This window comes from Meriones unguiculatus, chromosome 17, assembly GCF_030254825.1.
Source record: "Meriones unguiculatus strain TT.TT164.6M chromosome 17, Bangor_MerUng_6.1, whole genome shotgun sequence".
NCBI lineage: Eukaryota > Metazoa > Chordata > Mammalia > Rodentia > Muridae > Meriones > Meriones unguiculatus.
This window is the reverse complement of record NC_083364.1, coordinates 59,339,787-59,367,307: the sequence shown is the minus strand read 5'-3', so window position 1 is coordinate 59,367,307 and position 27,521 is coordinate 59,339,787. Positions and strand designations below refer to the sequence as shown.

General features: G+C 39.2%; 1 protein-coding gene across 5 annotated transcripts in view; it reads left to right on the top strand.

Moving 5' to 3' along the window:
- The first annotated feature begins 1,293 nt into the window (after positions 1–1,293).
- Tbc1d23 (TBC1 domain family member 23) overlaps positions 1,294–27,521 on the top strand; it is a 54,784-nt gene continuing 28,556 nt past the window's right edge. The window contains exons 1-6 of one of the 5 annotated variants that reach the window (XM_060370578.1): positions 1,391–1,461; positions 13,888–13,968; positions 17,726–17,837; positions 19,656–19,761; positions 21,276–21,480; positions 25,671–25,794. In XM_060370578.1, coding sequence (XP_060226561.1) covers positions 13,967–13,968; positions 17,726–17,837; positions 19,656–19,761; positions 21,276–21,480; positions 25,671–25,794 — 549 coding nt within the window. In that variant the 5' untranslated portion in view covers positions 1,391–1,461; positions 13,888–13,966. Of the gene's footprint in view, positions 1,462–13,887; positions 13,969–17,725; positions 17,838–19,655; positions 19,762–21,275; positions 21,481–25,670; positions 25,809–27,521 lie in introns of those variants that run through there. The other 4 variants (XM_060370577.1, XM_060370576.1, XM_060370579.1 and 1 more) reach the window with 4 other exon arrangements.

The window sequence follows — 27,521 nt, the reverse complement described above, 5'->3', positions numbered from 1 at the left end:
TGCTATCTTCACAAACAAAAATAAAAATTTTGTTATGTAGCAAGAACGTTGAGTAACATCTATACTTTGAGTATTGTAATTTGTGTTACTAGAGTGTAGGAACTTATAAATGGTTGTCATTTTTAGAGTTAAAGAATTCAAGATGCTATCTTACAAAATAAAACAAGCAACAAAGAATACAGAATGCTGTGTATGCCCAGAGGAAAGGGCTTGCTAATAATCTTTTACAAGTTTGGAGGAGGTAGAACATAAAAAGAAGGCTGAGATGATATGAGCACAGGGAACTCAGTAATGAACTCGAAGGGACAGTGATGAATATGCAAAATTTAATGAGCATGCAACCTCAAATATGGGGAGTCTTGTCTTTGGCATTCAGGCCCCATGTAGTTTCCCCTGCACAGTAAAGCAGAGGATATTGTGGAAGATAAGTATGACATAATGGAACTCCAACTTCTAAGGCTACATCATAAAAACTGTGGTTTTGATCTTGGTTTCTATTCAATTCTTTTCTTTTTTTTTATTACTTGTTATTTGTGTGTGTGTGTGTGTGTGTGTGTGTGTGTGTGTAGGTCAGAGAACACCTTGAGGGAGTTGGTTCCCTCTTTCTCAGCTCAAACTCCGGTTGTCAGGCGTGGTGGTGGGCACCTTAAGCCTCTGAGCTATATAGGCAGTCCCTGGGTTCAACTCTTATTTTGGAGGGACAGCATCAGCATGTTAAGAGAATATTCAAGATTAGAAAGGTCAGAAGACTTACCAATGAAATGTGTGCTAGCTCGGCATCTTAGATATTAACAACCTCAAGTGAGGCAAACACCAGGGAGAATGAATCAGAGAAACTCGTTCAAGAATGACAACCAAAAGCATACTCAGGTTGTGAGGAGTTGGTTTCGAAAACATTGGAGGAGATGGGGTTCACTATGAACATCGTGGTCTCAAAATGAATATATGGGAAACCTGGAATGGGTAGATGAGCAATGAAGAAATGCCCTCACAGTGACACGCCAAACAGGAACCTAGGGAAGCCTGGAAACCTCACTTTGACAGGGCCTCCTCGGAGCCAGAGCTCCTACCGCGCCACGCCTACTCCCCTAGAGCCCCGCCCACTCCGCGGGGCCGGCCCACTCGAGGCCCCGCCTTCAAACCTTGTGCCCCGCCTACTCTTTTGCAAGCCCCTCAGCATCCTGGGGCTTGTGGTTTTCCACAAACTGCTGCCTCTCGCCAGCGGCGGGCTCCGCCTTCCGCCCCAGGGACGCCGTGACGTTGCATCCTTTCAGTTCCTTGCCTCCTCCCTCTTTCGCTCTGGTGAGTCTCAGCCTCAAGACTTCATAACTCCTTTTACGACACTGAGTCTCAGACAGTCTCGGCGCCAGGTCCACTTTTCGGCAAAGTGACGTGGACGTCAACAGCAATGGCGGAAGGAGAGGAGCTTCTGCCACTGTCAACGTCGGGCGGGGACAGCTGGTGAGTGCAAGCCCGCGTTGAATTCCCGCTGGCCCCCTCTCTCCCTGTTCTCCATCCTGCCGGTCCCCGAGGTGCCGGCCGGCGGGGCGTGGAGCGGGGCACCTGTCCTCCTCCGAGTGCCCTGCCCCGCCCCCTCCGCCTGCGGCTCCCCGCTTCCCCGGAGGCTTCTGTGGCTGGGGCGGAATCCTGTAGACTCTGGGGTCCTCCGGCTTGATCCAGCGGAGAGGGTGGCTTCAACCCTGAGTTCGTCGAGACCCTAGCCAGGGACTTGGAGTGGGCGCTCTAAGGAGGAAGTTCTTGGATGAGAGCTCATACGGTGTGAAACAAGATCTTTAGAAATAATCACCGCGACCTTTGACAGTACAGAGGTTGTGAGCTACACCCAGCAGGACTCCTCTCTCGTAGTGCAGGTTTCTTTTTCGAAATAATTTTGTTTGTCTCCCAACAGTTTCCAGCATTTGTCTTTCTCAAGTGTTATTCTTTTCTTTGCACTACTCTCCTCACAACTTGATTTCATAAAGGGACTCATGTAGTCCAAGGCTGGCCTCGAACTCTCTGTGTGGCTGAGGATGACAATGAGCTTGTGATGCCCTGGCTTTCTCCTCTTGAGTGCTGGGTTACAGGCGAACTTGATCTTGCCTGGTTTATACCGTGCTGGAGCTTGAACCCAGGGCTCCATGTGTTCTAGGACAAGCGCTCTACCAACTGTGATAAATCCCCAACCCAGCCAATACCTTTTTGGTAGGCGTTTTTTTCCACCCAAGGTCATTAACTTTTGGCGAACACTTCTACTTTTGAAGTAGTGTGTGGGTGCGTTCGTGCGTGTGTTTCTGTGTGGGTGTGTGTGTCTTAGAGTTGGTCTAAGTATATTGATCATGTGTAATTCTCATGACTTTTGTTGTTGTTGTTCACATTGTTGGTATGTCAGTGACTGGCACTGTTTACCTAAACACGATGCAAGGCATTGGTGGACATGTCCTTTACTAATTGAGGAAAGCGGAAGTAGTAGAAATGGATAGGTAATATAGTAATCGAGATATTCCATTCCACAAACATCAGCATCTTAGTGCATGATTTCTTCAAGGTGTAGGAGGAAGATGTAAATCTTGTTTCTTTCAAGCATCTTATATTGATTGGACTTGGGGGACTGAGAAACAAGATAAAGGTAATTTCATTCTTTGAGATTGTGAATAAAGGTGTTAAGGGAGTTCAGAAGAGGCAGAAATCACTTCTGCATGCCTTCCAAAGGTTTGTGGGGGCATTGGTGTGTGAGTTAGACTCTGAAGAATTAGTAAGATTTACCTTAACACTGTTTAAAATAATCAGTATAAGGTGAACTACAGAAGCAATTAAAAATGTTTTACTAAACACACACACACACACACTAGCCAGGTAGATCTTTATTAAATAAATCCATATCAATATGTTTTTTGACCAATATGTTATTTAAAAACAGCATTTAATTGATTTATTTATTTTGAGATAGGGTCTCACTGTATAGCCCTAGCTGGCCTGGAAGTTGCTATGTAGCCTTGGCTGAACTCATGGAGATCCACTGGCCTCGGTCTCCCAAGTACTAAGATTAAAGGTATGTAGGACCATTCCCAGTTTCAGTTTTTAATTTTCACTCATATGAAAAAGCTTATGTACACTTTACACTTATCCTGAATTTCAGTTGTTTTAGTAGCCACATTTCAAATACTAAATGCCACACATGGCTAGTGGCTAGTGTTGTGACATCAAGAGACAGAAGCTGAGACATAGGCAAGAAAACCAAGGGTTTGTTTGGAGACTAATAACTAAAACTGCTTGACTTAAGACAAAGATAAGTCTGGAAAATCAGTGAAACTTTTCTGAGGGCTGGGGAATCCAGCTAGGGCTTTGTAACATTGTAAATAAGTGCTGTACCTTCACTGAGCTATACTGTCAGTTCAGTAAAAGCATTTTAACCTCTCATGGAAACCTTTTGAAAATCAGTGATACAGAACGTTCTAGAAAGTGACCCAGCTGGTTACAGCATGAAGTTTACAGTTTGGGAAGATTGAATCGTGTTATAAACTGCCTTTAGTCAGCTGATTGAGGACTATTGGGGGACTAATTTTTCAGGGTTAAAACATTGTAAGAAAGTTCTTAGATTGAGATTTTTATGTGTGGGTGGTTATGGGGCAAGATCCACTCTAGTGTATGGTTGCTAGTGTTAGCATTTATTCTCTTAAAGGTTCCTTTAAGGTCTATGTCTTTTTATTCTATTTGTTTGTTTTTAAACACTCGATTTCTTTGTGTAGCCCTGGCTGGCCTGGAACTCTCTCTGTAGACCAGGCTGGCCTCAAATTCACAGAGATCTGCCTGCTTTTGCATCCTGAGTGCTGGGATTAAAGGCAGGTGCCACCAGCACCCTGCATGGTCGATGTCATAGGGTTACTATTGTTATGATGAAACAGCTTTACCAAAGCAATTTGTGGAGGAAAGGGTTTATTTGGCTTTCACATTCGTTTGTTTGTTCATTCGTATCCTTGTCATCACTGAAGGAAGTCAGGACAGGAGCTCACACAGGGTAGGAACTTAGAGGCGGAAGCTGATGTAGAGGGCATGGAGAGGTGCTGCTTATTGGCTTGCCTCTCATGGCTTGCTCAGCCTTCTTTTCCATGGAAAAGGAATGACACCACCCATAGTGGGCTGAGCTCCCCCATTAATCACTAATTAAGAAAATGTGTTACAGGCTTGCCTGTAGCCATATCTTATGAGATCATATGATCTTATGATCTCACCTCTCAGATGGCTTTAAGCATGAATCAAGTTAACATGAAACTGCAGCACAGTCTGTATATTTGGTGTGAGTTCCCACTTTTACATGTTTTATTTCCATGAATGGAGGAGCCCTGTTTGTTGTGATATCTAGTCTCCCTCCATTCTCCTCCATCGTTCTTCTGTCTAGTCCCACTCTTCCAGTTTCCGTAGAGTAAGGAAAGATTTTGGGGTTGGGAGCCATGGATTCGAAAACTCACTTTTATGGGATTGTTACAGAATGGTTTTTCTTTCAGCTGTCATGTTTTCATTTTAACTTTGTCACTTGTAAAGTTCTCCAAAGTCTATTTTGCTTGTTACCGCCAAACTCATCTTAATGACTAAGGGTCATTCATTTTAGTGTTTAAGAATAAAGATAGGCCGGACATGTCCCAATCCCAGCATTATTCGCTCTGGGGACTGACACAGGGGAATTGGTGCAAGTTTAAGGTTGATCTTAACTACACTGTGAATTTTAGGGGAGCCTAGATCGCAGCATAAGACCCTGTCTCAGAAACCACAGCACATGAAATAGCTAAAGTGAGAGAGAGGAAGAAAGGAGTGTAAGGGGAGGGAAGAGGAAGAGAGAAAAGAGGAGGGAAGTAGGGGGAAGGAGAGGGAGGTGAGGAGAGGGAAAATCTTAGGTTTCCATCCTCAAGGAATTTATGATCTAGAGCAGAAGACACATTTTAAGGACATCACCTGAAGTGGGACCGTAGGACCCTGTCTCAACAAACAAAACTACAAAAAGAACATCAACTTAGTGTTACACAATGAGGCATTTAGGCTTCTGGTTTTTTTTGTTTTGTTTTGTTTTGTTTTAGCTGATAATAGTAGATTAGTGTTATTTTTAAATAATCCGGCATTGCCATCCATACCTGTTTGGAAACTGCTTCCCCCCCACCCCCAGTTTTTTCTGTCTTTTTTCTTTGTGGATAGTGAGTAGTATTGTACAGTTTCCTTCCTAATAAGTCAGACTAAATAGTTGAACTTGTTAAAAATATGCATATAGTCTATAAAGAGCTCAGAAAGGGGCTTAAAGTCTTTTTTAAGGGGTTCGAGTGATGGCTTCGTGGTTAAGAGCACCTGCCACTCTTGAAGAGGGCTGGATTCAGTGCATAGCATCCACAAATAGCAATCTGTATGTAAGTCCAGCTCCAGGGCATCCGCACCCTCTTCTGGTCTCTGCCTCTACTCATACAGACTCCTCATACATGCAGCAAACACTCATCCACATAAAAAGTAAAAATAAATCTTTGGATGCATAGATTCTTTGGCATAACTTTTACTTACTTACTGTTTTTTAGTTGTTTTAAGTCACCAGTTCTTTTTAAAATTTAAATATGCAAATAAATACTGTTTCAGTAATGTTAGGTGGGAACTGAGATTATTTCTGAGTAGTTCCTATGTGTTATCAGTTTTGTTTGTTCATTCCCTGCACTTCAGTTAACAAAGTGTGGATGATGTATGTCTCAGAATGAGTAAGGCAGAGGAATTTCTCTTTTTATATTATGTTTCACTGTATAACTTAATATATTATGCTCTAATTAATCTAATCACAAGGCTATTAATTTTTAATTAATTAACTTTTTTATGTGTATGTGTGTTCATGTATTTAATTTATTGAGTGTAGGGGCCCAGGTGGAGGTCTATCAAGAGTTTCTTTCCACCATGTGTGTTCTGGTTATTGAGCATAAGTTATGAGGCTTGGCAGAAAACACATTAACTGCTGAGCTGTCTCCCCTATTTTTTTTATAGATAGTGAACTCCTCAAGGGGGAATGACTGACAGCAGGCAACTCAGTGAATGTTTGTTGGGTGAATGTATGTATGAATGGTGCCAATGTTCATGTAGCCATGAGCAGTGCATGCATGTCAAACTATTGTTTCATATACATTTCCTAACACAATGTTCCCAGAAGCTAATTGCTGGATGGTATAATGCTCATTCCCTTTGGAAAACAAGGTGATCAGAAACTGTAAGCTTCCCACCTTTCTAGAACTTCAGCCATCTAAGCACAAAAAGTGTGGTGAAATCCCTCTCAAAATTTTTATAGCTAAAGATGATCTAATTTTAGTTGAAAAACTAGAATTTGGATTGGTAAAAATCAAAGGTTTTGTTGTTACTTTGTTTTGTTTTTCATGACAAGGTTCTGTGTAGCCTTGGTTGCCCTGGAACTCACTTTGTGGACAAGGCTGCCCTCAAACTCGGATATCCACCTGCTTCAGCCTCCTGAGTGCTGGGTTTAAATGTGTGCGCCACCACTGCTTGGCTAAATCAAAGTTAAATTTTTAAAATTCAAAAGTTGCTAATACTCTCTTTGATATATTAAAGAAAGAAACCTTGGATTTTACATATGCTTTTCTTTTTTAAATTTAATTTATATATTTATTTATTACAATTTATTCACTTTGTATCCCCACTGCAGCCCCCTCCCTTGTCTCTTCCCAGTTCTACCCACACTCCCTCTTCTCCCCCTATGTTCTTTCCGTAGTCCCCTCATAGGGGAAGTCCTCCTCCCCTTTTATCTGACCCTAGCCTATCAGGTCTCATCAAGGCTGGCTGCATCATCTTCCTCTCTAGATGTCCCTCAGTGGAGGAATGGAAACAGAAATTGTGGTACATTTATACAATGGAATACTACTCAGCCAACAATTAAAAACAAGGAAATTAAATTTACAGGCAAATGGTGGGAACTAGAAAAGATCATCCTGAGTGAGATAACCCAGAAGCAGAAAGATGCATATGGTATATACTCACTTATAAGTGGATATTATCCATATAATATAGGATAAACATACTACAATCTATAATCCTAAAGAAGATAAACAGCAAGGAGGACCCAAGGGAAGATGCTTAATCCTCACTCAGAAGAGCAAACAGGATAGACATCAGAAGTAAAAGAAGACAAGGAAGAGGACAGGAACCTTCCACAAAGGACTTCTGAAAGACTGTATCCACCATTGTATTGAAGGAGATACTGAGACACGTAGCCAGACTTTCGGCAGAGTGCTGGAATCCTTATGGAAGAGGGTGATAGAAAGACCTGGAGGGGACAGGAACTCCACAAGGAGAACAACAGAGCCAAAATACCTGGGCCCAGTGGGGCCTGCAGAGATCGATACTCAAACTAAGGACCTAGAACCCCCTGTTCAAGGGAAGCCCATTGGCTGCTCAGTTGCCAAATGGGTACCCTAATAAGGGGTACAGGGGCTGTCTCTGACATGAACTCAGTGGCCAGCTTTTTGATCACCTCCTCCTGGTGGTGGTTTTTATTTTCTGAGTAATTCTTTTCTTAAATAATCCTTAGAGATCCAAAGCCATAGCCGAAGTTTTTCTTTTAATTATATAATTGTTGGCATTCTGAACTTACTCAATTTATAAATTTTACTCAGTGTGTACTTTAATTTATGATTCTAATGTTTTACCCAATTCTTCTTAAAGTATTAAACTTTTTTCAGTTGTGAAAGGATAAATTTTATAATAAACATCTATATATACTGTAATGCATAGCCAGATACGTAGAAAACAATTTTGAATAGAGTTGATAAACTGTACCATTAGAGCATTTCTGCCACACAATGCTGAAATGTGGCTTTTGTTTGGTGTCAACCAAAGACAATACCCCCTTATGTATCAGAAAGCAAAATCGTTTAGCAAAGCATTCATGGCTCAGCAAACATCCACTCAGTACGGTTTATATTCAGGCTGCTGGGTAAGGTTTTAGGGGGGAAAATGGAAGCAGTATTAAAGCCAGAGCTGTGTACTGTAGTGTTTTGTTTCAGCTGCTTTAATTTGTCATTTCATCAGAAGGAATAATACAAAATAGTGCCACAGTTTGAAGACCAAGTGTTGGAATGTGAGCCTGTGAAAAAAAGCATTTCAGAGTCAAGCCTAGCGGATGATATTTAAGAACTTTATCAAGGGAATATAAGAAATGTTGTTAAGCATTTATATAGAGCTTTTCCTGTTACATACCCGTGCACGCGCACACATAAGCACACACATATGCATATTACAGCAGCTCTCTGAGACAGGAAATTCAGAGTTACTGTTAATGTCTTCTTGGAGGTGAGAGGATGGACTTAGAATGGTCATGTCTGAACATGTGCAAAGTCCTGTTCACAAAAGATCTGTACTCAAGGGCCTAGAGAAATGGCTCAGCAGATAAGAGCACTGTCTGCATCTCCAGAGGTCCTGAGTTCAATTCCCAGAATTACATGGTGGCTCAGAACCATCTCTACTAGAATCTGATGCCTCTTCTGGCATGCAGGCATATACACAGATAGAGCATTCATACATAAGATAAATAAATAAAATCATGAAAAATAAAAAGATCTGTACTTAATTAATGTCTCCTTCCTGTAAGCCCCGTGTTCCTTCTAATACTAATTGCATTTTGTATGTCACATATCCCTTAAGGGACTCCTAAAGAAAGGTCTCATAAAAATGTTGATCAAATGTTGAATCAGCTATGTTTTTGGAAAGCACAGTATTCAGAGATATGCATTGTTGAACATATATATGTATTGACTATTTGTGGTCTCTGTATAGATGTAAGGAAACGCATGAGTTGTGTACATCACTAACTTATATCCATGAGAAAAGACAATTCATGATTGACATGATACGGTAATAAAGAGAAATTATATGTACAGTATTACATATATACATCTTAATAGGCCTTTTTATTTTCATTATACCGTGTTCTCATATGCCAGTACCAAATCACAGGTTTTTAAAAAAATTTAATGTATTGTTACCTGCAGCATCTAAATAGAAAGTAAATTTATTTAATTATATATTAATAGATATGTATATGATTAGATAAATACATGTAATATTTATATTATATGCTAATATAGTAAGTAATCCATCATATATTAAAAGATTAGCTTATCTTTATTTGTGGTATATTTAAGACGTGTAAGCAATTACACTGTTTTGATAGCCTTAACAACTCAGCAGTTGCTTTAATTGAATGATGGGGAAATAAGTAACTTAGTTACTTTAAATGCATAGGAAATTGTGTATTACTTCCCAGTAAAGAGTTTCTAGTCTTTATTTGTTAATTTTTTAGTGTGTGTGTATGTGTGAGCACACATTAGAGACAACTTTGTGGAATTGGTTTCCTCCTTCCACCTTCATGTGGGTTCTAGGGTTGACCTCAGGTCAGCAGGCATACTGGCAAGCATCTTTACCTGCTGAGTCATTTCTATGACCCTTATTTGTGTGTTTTGAAGGATAGAAGCTATAAAAATGCTCCTTAGAAAAATGTACCCTTATGAATATGCAGTTGAATACCAGAAATGCTTTTTTTGTTTGTGGCAAAGTCTAGGCTAGAACCCAGTATGTAGGCCAGGCTGGCCTTGAGTTTGTCGAAGTTTCCGTGCCCCAGTACGAGGAGAATGTGGGAACTATCATATCTGTGAATGGCTTGTTTTGTAGATTCCATTAAGATTTAGCAGCCTTTTATCAAGTAAATCTTGGTCAGTGCTTGGAATTCAGTCTTAAAAAGTAGATTTCCCATATACTTTCCTTGCCAGAGTATGATTTCTTTCTTTTCTTTTCTGTTTTTTTTTTTTTTTAATCAGTAAAGTATCATTGGGAAAGATTTCTTGGGTGTTGCATAATGATGTCACTTTTTTTTTTTCCTGCAGACTATTGTTTTCTAAGACAGTGTTTTCAGGAAAAACAATACTTAAAAAAATAATTGTATTTTGGGTAAATTACAAATTGGCAACATAAGGGTGTGGTGGCACACACCCTTAATCCCAGCTCTTAGGAGGCAGAGGCAGTCAGAGCTCTATGATTTCCAGGGCAGCCTGGTCTACATAGTGAGCTCCAGCATCTAAATAGAAAGTAAATTTATTTAATTATATATTAATAGATATGTATATGATTAGATAAATACATGTAATATATTTATATTATATGCTAATATAGTAAGTAATCCATCATATATTAAAAGATTAGCTTATCTTTATTTGTGGTATATTTAAGACATGTAAGCAATTACACTGTTTTGATAGCCTTAACAACTCAGCAGTTGTTACACAGAGAAAACCTTTCTTAAACAACAACAACAACAAAACATAAATAAATAAATACATTTGGGTAGTGTGTCTGACTTTTGCCATTTTCATTCCATTCTTTATTTTAGGCAAACAATTTGCTTTTTTTTTCCCCCAAGTAAATTGCCTTGTTTGAAAACATCTCTGTGAGAAGTGGGCTGGTAAATTGGCTTAGCTGCTAAAGACGCTTGCTGCCAAGCTTGACTCCCTGAATTGCATCCCCAGCACCTATGTGGTGGAGGGGAAAACTGACCCTGAAAGTTGCCATGTCGCCTCTACACGCGTGCTGTGGCATGTGCACATTCACATCCACAAGTAAACCAGTAAGTAAATGAATAGGCAAACAGAAAGATGCGGGGACTTCTGTCTTTAGAAAGCATGGAGGAACGAGGTCAGAGCAGTTTGAAGTTACACTTTACCAGTAAGAGAATCTTCTGCAGCTTAGTGTAGAAAGTTTAGAGCTAAGATAAACACAGTTCAGCATTACACAGACAACTGTTAGACCCCCCCCACACACACACAAGTAGTAACTCCTCAAGTTTTTTTCTTAGAAGAGGAAGGGCTACCATGGGTACTATTTGGTGCGACTTGATCTTCATGACCTGTAGATAGAAAAATCTTTTAAAAAGATTTAATGGCATTTATTCCATTTATAGTTAATTTTTAATTTTACAGAATTAAGCTTTTGTGACCTCTGTTGCATAGTGATGAAATCCTATAGCTATCACACTTGTGTGGGCTGTCTGACCAAAACAACTATATTTAGCATCTTCTTTAACTTGATACAGGATTCTGGGAGAAATAAAAAGTGAGTGTGATCGTGTGCATTGCATGAAATTCCCAAATAATTAATGAAATTATGTTTAAGGGGGGAAAAGGAAACAAAAGAGTTTGGTGCTGATATATGTCATGAGCTCTACAATAGAGAACACTCAGAAGTACAGGGCACAGATTAAGCCATGAAACAGTTTGAAACAAGTGCTGGCTGCTTGCCATACTGTCTGCTGGGCTTATAGCTGGTTGGTTAGGTTTTAGGTTTTTAGAAGTAGAAACAATTGGTCAGGCTTGAAGTTGGCAGGGATACATATACTGAGCAGTCATGGCTTAACTTGCACATGGTGCAAGCCAGTATGAGCCACTCTAAATGCTTTAATAGATTTGAGTCTTAAATTCTTCCACAGGATAAATTATATGCTGTTTTTTTAAACAAAATTCCAAATGTTTGATTTTACCAATAAAGACTCAGGAGCCAGGTACTAGGGTAAAAGCCCACTATCTCAGAGAGGCAGAGAAAGCACCCAGCTGACCTTCCTACTCAGCAGATGTCCCAGAAGAGAAAAGCCCCCTTCTCCACAGTGTCTTAAAAACCCTTCAAATTGAATGCCCATCTTTTCCACTTCCTGTGAATCTTTCCATCCATCCTCCGGACTGCCTCTCACGCTTTATGCTTTGTTTTGTTTTGTTTTTCCCCATGTTCACCCCTTGTCAGCTGGTTGCTTGGCCTCTTGTCCTATGGTTGGCTTTATTTAATCCTGTTTACAGAAAGCTCTTGGATTAAAGATACTTGTTAGGGCTGAGCCACACCACAACTACCTGTTTACTGTAAACAGAAAGTTCTTGGATTTAAAGTGTGTGCTTGGGCTAAGCCACACCACAACTAGAAGCAGTTTTTTTCCGGAACACAATTTTGGGGTTCACAGTGTGATCAAATATTCTGCAACAATTATATACATTTAACTAATTGAATTTTTGATATTTATTTTTAAGTTTAACAACTAATCATAATATCCAACTCAAGGCAACTCAAATGTGCATTATCAGATGGGTAAACGTATAAAACAAAAATTTTATATGTTCATGAAATGGAAGATTATTTGGAAGTAAAAGCATGTGCTGATATGTAGGCTACAATGCCAGCTTGAAACATAATGCTAATGGAAGAAACCAGACATTAAAGGTCACATGTCATTATTGCATTTATGTAAAATATTCCAAGTAGGTAAATATGGAGAAGCAGAGAATAAATGAATGGTTGCCACAGGCCTGGAACAAGGTGAGGAAGGGCTGGTAGGAGGGAGTAATGAGTAAATTCTGATGGATGTGATGTTTATTTTTGCTTCTTTTTATTTTTATTTATTTTTCTCTCATATATTTTCTCTCATATATTACAACCAGTAGTGGTTTGAAGAGGTGTGGGTCCTATAGACTCATGTGTTTGAATGCTTGGTCTATAGGAAGTGGCACTATTAGGAAGTATGGCTTTATTGGAGTATGTATAGCCTTTTTGGAGGAAGTGTGTCACTGGGAGGCGGCTTTGAGGTCTTGTGTATGCTCAAGCTATGCCCAGTGGAACATTGTCTCCTTCTGCTGCCTTTGGGTAAAGATGTAGAACTCTCAGCTCCTTCAGCACCATGTCTGCCTGCACTCTGCCATGCTTTCCACCATGATGATAATGCACTAAACCTCTAAAACTGTAAGCCAGCCCCAATTAAATGTTTTTCTTTATAAGAGTTACCATGGACATGGTGTCTTTTCACAGCAATAAAACCCTAAGACACAACTCAACCACAGTCTCCTTTTCTTCCCCTCCCTCCATTGCTTCCCGTGATATATCAAGTTATAATAAGACTAGGCACTTCCCCTCATATGAAGGCTGGACTAGGCAACTCAGTAAGAGGAAAAGGATCCCAAAAGCAGGCACAAGAGTTAGAGACTGCCCCCTTTCCAACTATTAGGAGTCCCACAAAAAGACGAAGCTACAGAACCATAAGATATATGCAGAGGGCCTAGGTTAGTCCCATGCAGGCTTCCTGAGTGGCAGTTTAATCTCTGTGAGCCCCTATGGACCCTGGTTAATTGATTCTGTGGGTTTTCTTGTGGTGTCCTTGACCCCTCTGGCTCCTTCTTTCCATCTTCCATTGGATTCCCCAGCTCTGCCTAAAGTTTGGCTAAGTAAATATATCTACTCCCAGGATGTGGTGTTTCTTTACATACAGAATATACATGAAAAAATAGGCATGTGTGCATGTGTGTGCACAAACATGTGAGTACAACCTGCAGAGTCTGTTTTTGTTGGTGGTGTGTGTATGATTTCAAGGCTGACCTTCTGGATAGGGATTAAGGGGATTTGTCCCTGAGAGAGGCTAATAATCCCAGCACTTAATAGTTACCCAGAGTTTTTTGTTTAGGTGTAGGAAATTCCCCCTTTCACATTGCATGTCCATTGATATTGCCATTGTTCCATTCTTACTTATTTCTAGGAGAGGCTGTTTTACAGCAGACTTTTTGGGTCTTACTCTATTTCCATACTCTCGTCCATGATGTTTGCAGGAACTGTGATGTAGTTGTATCTGCTGGGGCTGGGCTCCCCACCATCTGTTATTCATCTTTGCATTGTATCTTCTGTGATGGTCTCCATTTGCTGTAGAGGCTGCTTTGATGAGGGGTGATAGCTATGCTTTTCTGTAGGTATGAGGATAAGGTTTAGAATGTAGGAAGGAAGTTTGCTGGTCTAGCAAAGAGGTGATAGTAGATTCTTTGCTAACGTCCATGACCTCACTATCCCCAGGAAGCTGTCTAGATTCCAGTGCCAGGCATGATTTCCCTCCTGTTGAGTGGGCTTTAAGTTCAACTAGACAGCCACTGACATGTGAGTATCATTTATTGCACCTTTATGTATATCTTGTCATTCTGATCATTGTCATACTTCATAGGTGTTGCAGCTGGGTATGCTTGTTTAATTGCTTCCCTCCCTTGGAAGCTTGCATAGTATTTTCTGGAACCATAGAAGGTAGATATGAAAGAGGCCTTCTGGGAATCATATGAAAGAAGGGGAGTTAGTATGATGGGGAAAGGATAGGAGCTCCACAAGGACCAAATATATCTGGCACAGGGTCTTTTCTGAGACTGACATTCAACCAAGAACCATGTATGGATATAACCTAGAACCTCTGCTCGGATGTAGCCCGTGGTAGCTCAGTAACCAGTTGGTATCCCATAGTAAGGGGAACAAGGACTATTTCTAACAGGAACTCAATGGCTGGCCCACCCCCCAAGGGAGGAGCAGTCCTGTTAGGCCACAGCAGAGGACTTTGCAGCCAGTCCTGAAGATACCTGATAAAACAGGGTCAGATGAATGGGGAGGAGGTCCCCCCTATCAGTGGACTTGGAAAGAGGCAGGGTAGAGATGAGGGAGGGAGGGTGGGATTGGGAGGGAATGAGGGAACGGGATACAGCTGGGATACAGAGTTAATAAAATGTAACTAATAAGAAAAAAAATAAAATTAAATAAAAAAAAAAAAAGAAAAGAAAGAGGCCTTCTGGTCAGATGAGCTCAGATCATCCAGGTCCTGTGTCATAAGTGTATGGTGTCTTCGGCAATAGCGGCTCACCCTCAACTCTGCAGAGGCAACCAAGAGTTATGTTGATAATCTTTATTGTTTTGGCAGTCATATTTTCCATATGATTCATTGAGTGGCTTATGTAAGAACAGTTATAAGTTTTCTGGTTGGATTTAGTAATCTTAGATGCTTAGGAAGGCATATTAAGTTTGGAAGTGGCTGGAGTTCATGCTTTAGTCTCCTGTGTAATTGAGCACTTTTCCCATATGTTTGAGTTCATGTCTGATGGAAGAGAATCTAACTCAGTAGCTGGAGTATAAGCCCATGATTGCCTGGGCGTAATTCTAAAGCAGCTTGGGTTAGAGTGCATTCATGATTTTACCACAAAACATCCGATGAGGGAAATTTTATTGCATTTTGTATTGGAGATAGCTATTCCTTTCTTTTCTTTCTGTTGTTTGTTGTTTGTTTTTATTTTGATACAGGGTGTCACACTGTAGTCCAGGCTGGCCTGGAATTCCCACAATCCTCCTGTGTTTTAGCCTCATGATTCCTGGGATCACAGGTGTGAAACCTAATTGCTGGACTTTTATTTCTATTTTGTAAGCATCTTATTGGTAGCTCATTGACACACCCTGTTGTGTTACAACATATGTTATAGTTTCAGAGTTATGGGCCCAGAGGGAGGCGGTTTTCTCTGGTCCTCACAAAGCCTTGTGTTTGCTATGTGTTGAACTTGCTGAGCAAAGGGTATCATTATTTATTTTAATGAACAAAGCTTGTACTTTTCTGTTTTGGGACCTTGTCTTCCTGTCTAGTACATTTATACCGACTTTTAGCGTGGAAGGTCAGTTTGAAGTTTCTTATAGCCAAGGAAGACTGAAAAAAACTATACCTTGCCCACTCAGACTTCACAAGAACCAGTTAGACTTGTAGATACTACATGTTCAAAGGCTGAGGCTTAAGCCTCTTGAGGTCTGAATGCTATGTAGAGTTCTCGTTTTTGCTCATCTGTACAATCTTTAACTGAAGTGTTTGCAGCTCTTTTACTACAGTTACAAATGCTTGTGTTTAAAGTCTGAAAACTGAACCTTTGCCTCCCTCAGAAGACACTGTTATTGTTAATTATTTAGGTTTGTGGAAAGTGTCTTTCACTACTTCAAGTATAGTATTTTCTGGTCTCCATAGTACTTGCTTCCAGTTGAACTGCCACCACAGATGTTGGTTCCCCAGGCATATACTAGCTTTATTGTCTGGGATAGTAAGGTATTTGTCAGTGCTACTTTGAAAAGAAAAAGATTTGCACTAAAAAAATTGGAAAAATTCTAGTTTGTTTATGTGATAAAATTCCATCTCAGTTAGAGGGTATTTTCCTCATTTCGTTTACACATGTGACAAACATACCATATTTATTTACCGGCTATATCTTGTGTTTTCCTAATTTCATAGTTATAAACCACAGTTTGAATTCTGATAGTCTGTCTTATCCAGCTTGGTTAGCATAGACTAGACAGACTCCAATCTACATTAGGCCTACACTTTCAGCACTAAACTTGAAATCTCTCATTCTTTTTCCCTTTCTTCCAACTTTTTCGTGATTATTTGCAAAAGACCAAAATATGTCCTGTGTGGTCACCATTGTGCCCGTATGATTTGGACACTTCACGCTTGGCTGGTGCTTTGCTGTTGATTGTACTAAGTGATTACATGTTCATTTACTCCCTTTCTGTTAAGAGAGAACAACTTAACAAGCAGTCTCAGAGTTGGAGCAGAACGGGGAGGTTTAAATTATTCAACCATTGATTTTTCTCTAAAACTGCTGAAATGAGGCAGCATCTCAAGTTCCTGATTCTAGCCACTTTACCTTTCTCCTTAGGTTGCTATAAGGATGCTAGCTGAATTATGATCTTTTAAAAATGTCTTTACAGATTTTAATATATGCTAAAATAATATGACTGGAACCTCAACCTTTGAAATTCCCAGAGAATTGATTTAACTGGTATTTCTAGCTACAGAACAGTCCATACCTTGTGAAAGTTCTTAACTGACCATCTTAATCATGCATAGTGGAAAGAAAATTAAGTTTCTGCTTTTCTCCTCAGATGTGATTGAGCATAACTGACCCTTAGTTTGCTTGATGATGTTTTGTTATAATTTTCTTTATTATAACAGTGGAGCCTCTTTTTGTTCCACTGATACTTATCAAACACTGTTTGTAAGTCAGGCTCTGCTGTGGGAATAACGTTGATATACTTACATACTAAATACTCTCGGATCTCAGTGCTTTGAATTCTTGCTTGAATTTTAGGGTTTCTCATTTTTGCTACTGTTTAGCATGATGTTATGGGCATGCATTTGGGATCCAGACTGCTAAAATTTGAGTCTTGGCTTTGCTATTAATTATAGACATGTGGTAATAACACATCACAAGAATAATGGTTTTTAATGCCTAGGGTGGTTACTTCAGTTGTCTTGCAAGTGTTCATAGCCCATCTTTGCCTCATTTTACATCATAACTGCAGCTGGTGATGTGAGTCGCTGTAGTGATGATTAGGAACAAACACATGCAGACTGGGATCGTTGTGTGCTCTATAATCCCAGCTCCTGGAAGATGGGGGTGGGGGGGTAGGAGCAGGAGTTTAAGTGTGAAGCCAGCCTGTAGTATGTGAGGTTCTGTTTCTAGGCAAACAAACAATAAATAGACATACGTAAAAATTTTAGAACAGTGCCTTACACACGGTGAGTGCTGCATCAAGCTGTCCCTTCTACCATGACTAAGCGATGAGTTGTCTCCAGTTCACAGTGCTATCGACAGGCTTGTGCCATCTTCTTCTTAGCAATTCTGAGCAATAAGCTCTGATAAGTAAGTTATGTGAAGGCAGCATTCTGCCCCTGATGCAGAATGTGTGGACATTGCATGTGCCTTGCGTTGTTGCATTCTGCCCACTGAAAAACTTTTCTTCTGAGATATAGTCTTTAACTGGCCATGCTTATGAATAAATGTTGTTTAAAGAAAATGAGTCAAGAATAGTTTTAATAGAGAGAAATTTTTCTTTCTCTTTTTAGGGAAAAAGATCTTGAAGAAGCCCTTGAAGCAGGAGGTTGTGATCTTGAAACTTTGAGAAATATAATTCAAGGGAGACCACTGCCCACTGAACTGAGGGCCAAGGTTTGGAAGGTAACTAGAAACTGATCAGTAAAATGTAGTCACTTAAAAGAATTTTTAATAATTGGTTTCCAGTTCTCTGAAAAGACTATGAGTATGCTGCAATTAAAAAATTGGTCTAATGAAATGATTGGCCTGCTCTTTAATTACCTCCCCCTGAGGGGAAAGCAGCATTACCAGGCCACAGAAGAAGACAATGCAGCCACTCCTGATGAGATCTAATTGACTAGGATCAGAAGGAAGGAAAAGAAGACCTCCCCTATCAGTGGACTTGGGGAGGGGCATGCATGCAGAGGGTGGAGGAAGGGAGGGATTGGGATGGGAGGAGGGAGGGAACTACAGGGGGGGGATACAAAGTGAATAAAGTGTAATTAAGAAAGAATTAAAAAAAAAAAGAAAATTGGTCTAAGTAACTAACTAAAAGTGTGTTTCTGAACCAGGGATAGTTGTACATGCTTTTAATCTTTGCCTGCACTGGGAGGCAGAGACGGGCAATTCTCTGAGTTCAAGGCTAGCCTGCTCTATACTGTGAATTCCAGGCCAGACAGGAAGACATAATGAGACCTTGTCTCAAAATTAATGTTTCTGTAGTGTTTTCTATACTTCAATGAGAGATTCTCAAGAAATAGTTTAAAAATAACTATAAGACTGTTAGATACCAGAGCAACAGCAGTTCTTACCTTTTACCTGTGCATGCTAATTATGCACAATGATGTTTTTATCATGATAATTTCACACACGTATATTGTACATTTTGACCATAGTCACCACTCTATCCTCCCTTGTTCCTCCCATTTCTGCTCATCCTGTTCCTCTTTGCAGATAGTCCCCTTCTACTCTCATGTCTTTTTTTTTCTTTTTGATGGGGAAAGACCCAGTGTTTCCTTAGAGTTATAGGAGCATGGCTAATCTTAACAAGTGGCTCTACCCACTCAAGAAAACATCTCTTCCTCCCCACTAACCATCAGCTGTCTAAAAGAGTAATTCTGAAGTATCGAAATAACGTCTTGAATTGTCTTATAATGTGTTTTTACAGGTGATTTGCTCAGATTCAAATGTGTTAGTTCCAGGAGGCAGAGGCAGTCTATCTTTGAATTCAAGGCCAGCCTGGTCCACAGAGTACGCTCCAGAGGAGCAAAGTCTACACAGAGAAACCCTGTCTCAGAAAACAAGCAAACATAAAAGACAGTAATGATCTTGTTTGAGAATGTAGCTCAATGGTAGGGTGCTTGCCTACCACATGCGGGGCTTCTAGGTTCCACCCCCAGCACTGCTAGTAAAATAAAATAAAATTGAATTAAATTAAATTAAATAAAAAAGAATGTATGGTGTCCAACCTGATCTACAGAGTTCCAAGATAGCCAGGGCTACATAGAGAGACACTATCTCAAACAAACAAATAAGTAAATAAGTAGTTTTTACACATACTTGAAAAAAAAATATGCTTAAAAAAACTTGCAAAATAACATCTCCTCAGTTCATTAAGTAGTCTTTATAATTTTTAACTGTATATGGAATAAATATTTTTTATTTGGCAATATCATATTGTTAGTTTTTACATTTCAAAAAACAGTTGGCTTTAAATAAAGCCATGTTTATAAATATATAAATATTTATAATTTATTCTGTCCATTGAATTAGCATAAAGTGGGGAAATCTAATATGGGAGCATTTTGTCACGTGGTAGTAATTGCACTTAGTGCTGTGCTGATACTTAAGCTTGTAATCTTTTGTTATCTTTCCTAAATCCTTGCTTTCCTTAGTGCAGCATATTTTACAGGAAGGAGAAATAACACTATTGCCAGTTGCTTTTTAACGTTTTTCTTCCAGATTGCTCTGAACGTTGCAGGAAAAGGTGATAGTTTGGCATCATGGGATGGTATTTTAGACTTGCCCGAGCAGAACACTATTCATAAAGATTGTCTAGAGTTTATTGGTAAGTTTGATAACCATGAAAAAAGTTATCTTGTTATAATTTGGGATATGTTGAATTTTTAAAGGTCTTGTAAATAGTTTTGTCCTTAAAAAAATCTTTACTATTCATTTTTATATTATTGATTTTCATCTACATTTTACAGTTTTGTTCTGCTCTTTATCTTGTTTCCCATATAATTGTAGGCCCTCGTGATTATATACAAGTAGAAGAGACTGTGTTCTGAAAGTTTATCTACAAATTATAGATCATGATCTACTGTTTTAAAATTGTTACAAGTCATGGGTGGATAGTTTTTCAACCATTCTACAAAACCTGTTAATTCATAATACAGATTAAGCTAGTTTAGTTTATACCTTTCTCTTCTACTTCATTTATAGAATGATGGATTCTTGTTTTTTCTTTCAGTTACATCTTTGTTGTTAACACATTGGTTAAATAGGCTTCAGTGTACTAACTATTGGAAACTAACTATTGGAGGTAGAGCTCAGGGGTAGAGTGCCTGCCTGGACTATGCAAAGCCTGGGTTCTATCATCAACACTGTAAATAGACAGACAGATAGACTTTATTAGTAGAGTGAACAAAAGAAAGGGAATTTGAACCAGAAATTTGAAAACTTCACATGTTGTGTATCATGTATTTCTGAGATTACCTTGATTTTAATAGTAATGGTTATAATTTTTTCATATTTAATTTGCATTTTGTATCTTTATTTTATATGAGAGCTGCCAGTATGAAAAGTCATAGGCCGTTTTGCTTATGCATATTTGATTAGCTTTATTATAAGATTTAAAACAAAGGAAGGGAAGGAATAAAGTACTAAATTTTATGGTAGAGAATGAACTATCCTTCTACTTGCCAGAGCTCCACATTGTAGAGCAATTGGTCATCTTGTTAGGAAGCATTCTTTGGCTTTCCAGCAACATGGGTCATGCCTGTCATTGCCCACTACTCTTGTGTTAAGTAAGCATATGGTCAATATTACTAATTACTGTTAGTTCTTCTTCTTCTCTTTCCTCCCAGGACTAGGTAAGAAAACCTAGTGAAACTAATAGTTGTTTTGTAACAATTATCTTGCTCTAAGTTAAGAAGAAGACTAGGGAGAATATATTCAACATACAGTATATCACTGTATGACAATGTCCTTATGTAACACAGTACCATGTACAATGAATATACACAATGACAGCTTTAAAAAAAAAGTAGAATGTTATAAAGAACTTTGACTATGTTTTTTTTCTTAGGTTTTGCACCAGTGAGCCAATGTCTGTTAAATACGATAAGGGATAGACATAGCTCAGCGATAAAGCATTTACCTAGCATATGCAAAGCCATGGTTTGATCTCACTACTACAAAAAATGTAAATGAAAAAAATTTTGAGAAAAAGTGCTCTCATAATTTTACTGCATTTGTCATAGTTTAATGCACTCACATGGCATGTTGGTGATGTAGTATGCTCAGTTGCGGAGCCTCTGGTAGTTCCTTGATAACTTTAGTTTGATGCTTTATTTCTAGAGCAGCTCTCAGTGCCAGAGGAGAAGGCAGCAGAATTACTTCTGGATATTGAATCCGTAATTACTTTTTACTGTAAATCACGCAATGTTAAATACAGCACGTCCCTGAGCTGGACTCATCTACTGAAGCCTCTGGTGTGTCTCCAGCTGCCTCGCAGCGACCTCTACAACTGCTTTTATGCCATCATGAATAAGTATATTCCCAGGTAAAACATGATTTCCTTGTAGTTATAAAAGCCTGTTTCACTTTGAAATAAAGTTTGTTAGGTTTCTTTTGATGGTAAGGTCGAAGGGCCAGGAAAAGTTTGATGTTCCTTGAGATATGCTTGCTACTTGACTTTATTCTTGTGACAAATACTTAAAACTTTTATTTATTATATGTATGGGTGTTTTGCCTGCATGCATGTATGTGTGTACCACATGAGTGCCTGGTGCCTGAGGAGGCCAGAAGGGGACGTCAGATTCCTGGAACTCAATTATTCTGGAAAAATACACTCACACTGAGCTGCACTCCAGTCTCTTGTTGAGGTTTTTGATCTGGATCTCTTTGCTGGCTAATGATGTTAAGCATCTTTTCATAAGTTTGTTGGTAAGTCCTTTATCTTCTTTGGAGAACTGTTTAGCCACAAGAGAAATCTATAGAGAAAAAAGATCTAAAGAAGAAAAAAAAATATTGATTTGGCCCAAAATCCCAGGAATTTAAGTATAAGCACACTAGAGCTATGCATATAGGTTTTTAAAGCTACCTGGAGATTATACCTAGATCAGAGTGGTGGGCCTCTGTGCTTCCTTGAGGCCATGCTCTTCTACATAAAGAACATGGGTCTAAAGATATGAAGGAGAAGGCCATGTTGATGGCAAAGCCGAAACTGGGATTCTTAGCAAGGGGTAGTTCTGTCATATTATACCTGTCAGCTGCCTGTGATTTATTAGTTCCTGTGGCCATCTCTCAGTGTAACAGAGCTAGTCATAGCAAGGGACATGAAGCCAGATGGTGGTGGCCCATGCCTTTAATCCTAGCATTCAGGGCAGAGGCAGGTGGATCTTGAGTTCAAGGCCAGCCTGGTCTACAGAGTGAGTTCTAGGACAGCCAAGGCTACACAGAGAAACTCTGTGTCAAAAAACAAAAACAAAAACAAAAACAAAAACAACCACACACACCCCCTAAAAAAAGGAAAATGAAAGAGAGAGACAGACAGACAGACAGACATAATGTTCCAGCATTGTCTCTAAAGCATGGTGGCCGTGCCGGGAATAGAGGCATACTGAGCTGTGTCACATGTTACCTTGTCACATTCTTCCAGTTCCTTTTTCTGTGGGTTCTGCATTTAGCACAGCACAGTGGCCATTGTTGGTAGAGAGAGCATTGATCCCCATACATCCGTATAGAAGAATACCATTTTAATATCTACTGATTGGAATACAAGATGGCTAAAATTCTGGCAAGCACAAACCCTTGTAGTTGAGAGTAACACTGAAGTGCACAGCCATTAAATGAATGCTGTTTCGGTGGCTTATTCCCAGTGGCACTCACTCTTCCAGAGATGAGACCTTCTAGCTCAGCAGCTGCTTCCATTCCCTGCATTCTTCCTGCCTCTGTGTTTTACTTTGGCATCCAATTGCTCTGCATTTATATTCAGATTTAGGATTACTCTCACCAGCATAAATCCAGTTCTGTCTCTGGGCCTTCTGTGTACTGCCATTTTTTAATATTAAAGGGGATAGATTGACAGGTGGGCATGGGGGCTGGAGAGATGGCTCAGCAGCGAAGAGCACTGGCAGCTCATGCAAAGGACCTGGGTTCTACTCCCAATATCCCTGTGGCAGCTCACAGTTGTCTGTAACTCTGGTTCCCAGAGATCTGACACTCTCTTCTGACCCCTGCAGGTGCTATGTGCACACAGCACACAGACACACGGTCAGGCAAAACCCTCAAACACATAAAATAAAAATAAATTTTAGAAATCAAAAAATCAAGCAAGCTTATGTGATGACTCTCCTGTGATCCCAGCACTCAGGAGGGCTATCAGGAGGATGCTGGACACCTGCTGTGAATTCAAGGGCAACCTGGGCTGCATAGCCAGGGCTACAGAATGAGACACTTTCTCTGAGAACAAAAATAACAAGACAATGATAGTTGAGTCATAACAAACCATGACAGTGATATAAACTAGTATATTTACATAAATAATTGTCATTTATTCCCTTTGAATAACATTGTTATTATTTTTATTTTTGCAGTGCTGAGAATTAAACCTATGTCCTCACATATGCCAAGTATTTTATCACTGAACAAAGTGGCTGTCCCAGAACTTTGTAGACCAGGCTTGCCTTGAACTCATAAAGGTCCTCCTGCCTCTGCTTCCCAAGTGCTGAGATTAAAGGTGTATGCCACCACACCCAGCTTAAAAATAGTTTTTAATGATGCAGTTTAACCTTTTACTTTGCTTCATTTGCAAAGTAAAAAGTTTTTTTGTTTGTTTGTTTTTTTACTTTGCTTCATTTTCTTTAGTTTGCTTTTAAGACTGTACCCCTGTTATAATAGCTTGTTGAATTACTAAGTTTTACATATGGAAAGATGGCAGTATTATACAGTGAGTTAAGGCTCAGTTTCTGCGTTGAAGTCATAGTTGTATAATTTGTTATTGCAGGCTGGGTGGCTCTCAGTGACATACTTGACCTCAAATGAACCTCAGTATTTTCATTTGTAAAATGAATATGGGGGTCAGTAAGGTTGTTTGTGAAGATAAAATGAAATGAGCTTGTGAAATGCTTATTACAGTGTTTGGAAGTGTTCCTTTAATAAGTAATTGGCTTTTATTACAATGGCCTCGGCTTTAAATATTTCACGGATACATCAGAGGACAGTCTTGCCTCATTCCTTTGGATGAGTAGGATGCATCTTAGTACAAAAGCTGATGTAGTTTGTGGAGACTGACCCCTGAGTGAAACCTCCAGGCCTAAGTGAAAAGTGAGTGAGTTCACTGTTCATAGTAACACTTACCTTACTGTAACAAACACTGGGCAAAGTAACTGTGTTTCAATGTTGTGCTTGCTGTTGTTTTTAAGATACAGTGAGTAAAAAGCAATGGTGTCCCTTGGTCAGGAAGGTCAAGCTACTGAAAATCAGCTATTTGTAATAGATTATTTTCCACGAAGTAACTCTGTTCAGTTTTGAGGTGTTAATTATTATAATTTATTTTCATTTTATGTGCATTTAGTGTGAAGGTGCCAGATCACTTGGATTGGCATTACAGAAAGCTGTGAGATGCCATGTGGGTGCTGGGAATTAAACCCAAGTCCTTTGGAAGAGCAGACAGTGCTCTTAACCACTGAGCCATCTCTCTAGCCCCAAGTTTTGAGGTGCTAACACAAAAACACTAAAGAAAACATGATAACAAGAGTATCACCAAATCTTTAGCACACAGGTGATTTCAATGGCTGATATCCAGGTTGGACTTAAAGATGTTGTTCTGTGTTCCCATCAGGGACAGCGTCTAGTCAGGTAGAAGCAACCCTGTCAGTGCCCTGAATACTGAGCTAGCGTGTTGACCAGTCTGGGCCTGACCCAGATGGACACGTGTGGGTACCTTTTGAGGTCACGATTTGGGTAGCTCCCATGTCTACCCTAGGCAAATGAGTCTCCTTAAGGCTGAGCACATGAGCTGTTTCCTGAGTTAGCCACAAGAAGCCACAGGGAATTCAAGCATCAGAACACTTCTCTGTCCTTTTGCAAGTATTCTTTTGTTAAAGTATCTGCATAAGAATGTGAAAGACCTTGTGATAATAAAAAGGGCAGAGTATATATATTTGGTGACTAACTTTGAAATTCAAGTTTTTAATCTTAACTTTGAAATCATTTGAAGCTGGGCATTTTTCTGGAATTTATTTTGGGACCTGGTACCCAAGCCGTATTGATTGCCTCAGGCTCGGAGATCACTCTTCTGAAATTTCATCTATAGTCTTCAGAATCATACCTTTACTGAAAGACAGTCCTCTCAATATGTGAACTGTGGTGCAAACTTGAAGTAGTCTAAGAACTTTCCCTCTTACTTGGCAAGGACAGAGGAGGCCAGACTCATTCAGCGCCTCTCGATCTTTGGGAACCCTAACTGTATCACAGTAATCTAAGTGCTATTTTTAGTGACCCCTGCAGTCCTCTCACTTGAGTGCTCCTGGGTTTGTCTAGAAAACCTCCCTCAAGTGGCAGTATGGGCTGTAAGCTGGGTCTTTTGGAAGGTATTAGAATAGCGCTTTGCCTAGATCTCAGATGGGTTTGCTGTGGATCCAGGGTGTCCTGATGGTAAAGAGAGGACATGGTTATTTCAGGAGGACGGAATACCAGTGTGCTCACGTCTGATCTAGTAATGAGAAACTTTGCTTCCCTTTCTTGTAGGGATTGTTCTCTGAAGGGGAGGCCATTTCATCTCTTCCGATTACTCATCCAGTACCACGAACCTGAGCTTTGTTCTTTTCTTGATACAAAGAAAATTACTCCAGACTCCTATGCACTCCACTGGGTAATAAAGTGAAAGTAGGAACACTTAATGAAAAATAGTTTATATAAAACTGTAGTTGGTTAGAGGCTAGGTTGGGCTATGTAGTAAACCCCCAAATCCTTAAAAGCCCACAACATTTCTTTTTTGTTATTTAATACATATATAGAAATAGCAATAATATAGTTCATATATTAATAAATATTATGTATAAATACATATGTATTTATTTATTATGTATGTATTTATGTATGTGTGCCAGACCTAATATCTATATTTTTGTAAATGTACAGTGTTTGTAAATATATATGCAAATATGAGTTCTGCTTAAAACTTTGTGTTTAAATTGTTGATAGTGTCAGTAATAATTGGTAAATAATCATGAGGAAAGCTAAAATTACCGAATGGTTGATATAAAAGAATATAAAGTACAACTGACTGCTTTTTTTTTCCTGTATTTATATTTTCAGTGGGATGTCTCATTCTAGAGCTCATGTTCTTTTGAAATCTTTGAGTCTTAGAACCCTATATACTCTTAAAAATTTTAGAGATCCATTGTTCATATGAATTATGTTGATGAGGAGCTAAAACTAAAGAGTTTTAATTATTTGTTTTAGTTCACTTAAAAGTAATACTAAACCTATTTTATGCTAACATAATTAGCCTACCTTACAATGAAGAATGACTACATTTCCCAAAAGTAAATAGTGAGAATAGTGTAATTATATTTTCATGTTGTTTGCTTACATCAAAGGCAGATGAGCTTACGCAGCTGCTTCTAAATTTATTCAGTTTGTAATGTTATCTTGTAGTCTTCTGGGAAGTCTGTTCATTAATGAGAGAATGAATGTGGAGTAGGCGAGTCAAAGTATTAAGAATTCTTGTGACAATAGTGGAGTGTCACGAATGGCTCACTGCAGAATCTTGGGATTTCTGGATTCCTCAGATAGTACTTAAGGATGCTCTGCTGTGCTGACTAATGATCTTCTACAGAATTGGTTGAATACTAGAGGACAATTAAGGAGTTAAACATATTCTTTGGTCATATTTTACTACCATTTCTTTAGGGAGCTTCCCATTTCTGCCTCTGTGATAACTAACTGTGTAAGCCAAGATACTTGGCTCAGAGCTCCAGTTTCTTTATCTGTAAGATGGGAATAATAATATAATGATGTCTCAGAGGATGATGGGATGCATTTAAAAATCAGCAATGGTATTTTGAGCATCTTAACTGGCGTTGCCTCCAGACAGTAAATCTCAGAGCCTCTTCCTTAGTTCTCTTGGCCAGTCATGTCACTTTGAGTTAAAAACAAAATTCCTATAAAATGGTAGCATCCCTGTTTATATGTTGCCATTAAGCCTAATTATTTTTTATTTAAAGAGGAATTATTTCCTAAACATTTTAATGATCAGTGTTGGTCTCTGCCTAGGTAATGACATCTCCATTGCCAGAACTCTTAAGTTAGTACTCTGTTGTTTAGGGGGTTGAATATGCTAAAGCAACTGATTTCCCTCCAGCTGCGCTGCCAGGTAGTTTGCTCTGAAGTTCAAGGTTTTATTGTTTTTGTTTTTTGTTTTGTTTTATCGTTTGCTAAGCAATTGCAGTTATGTCCAGAGCCCATGACTGGGGAAGGCAATGGTGGCTGTAGTTTAGCTGCATGTTGTTACTCAGTTTATATTCAAACCTTCTAATCTGTCTTTGTCATAGTAATTTTTCAAACAAAACCAGAAAGTATTTGTAGCACATCATG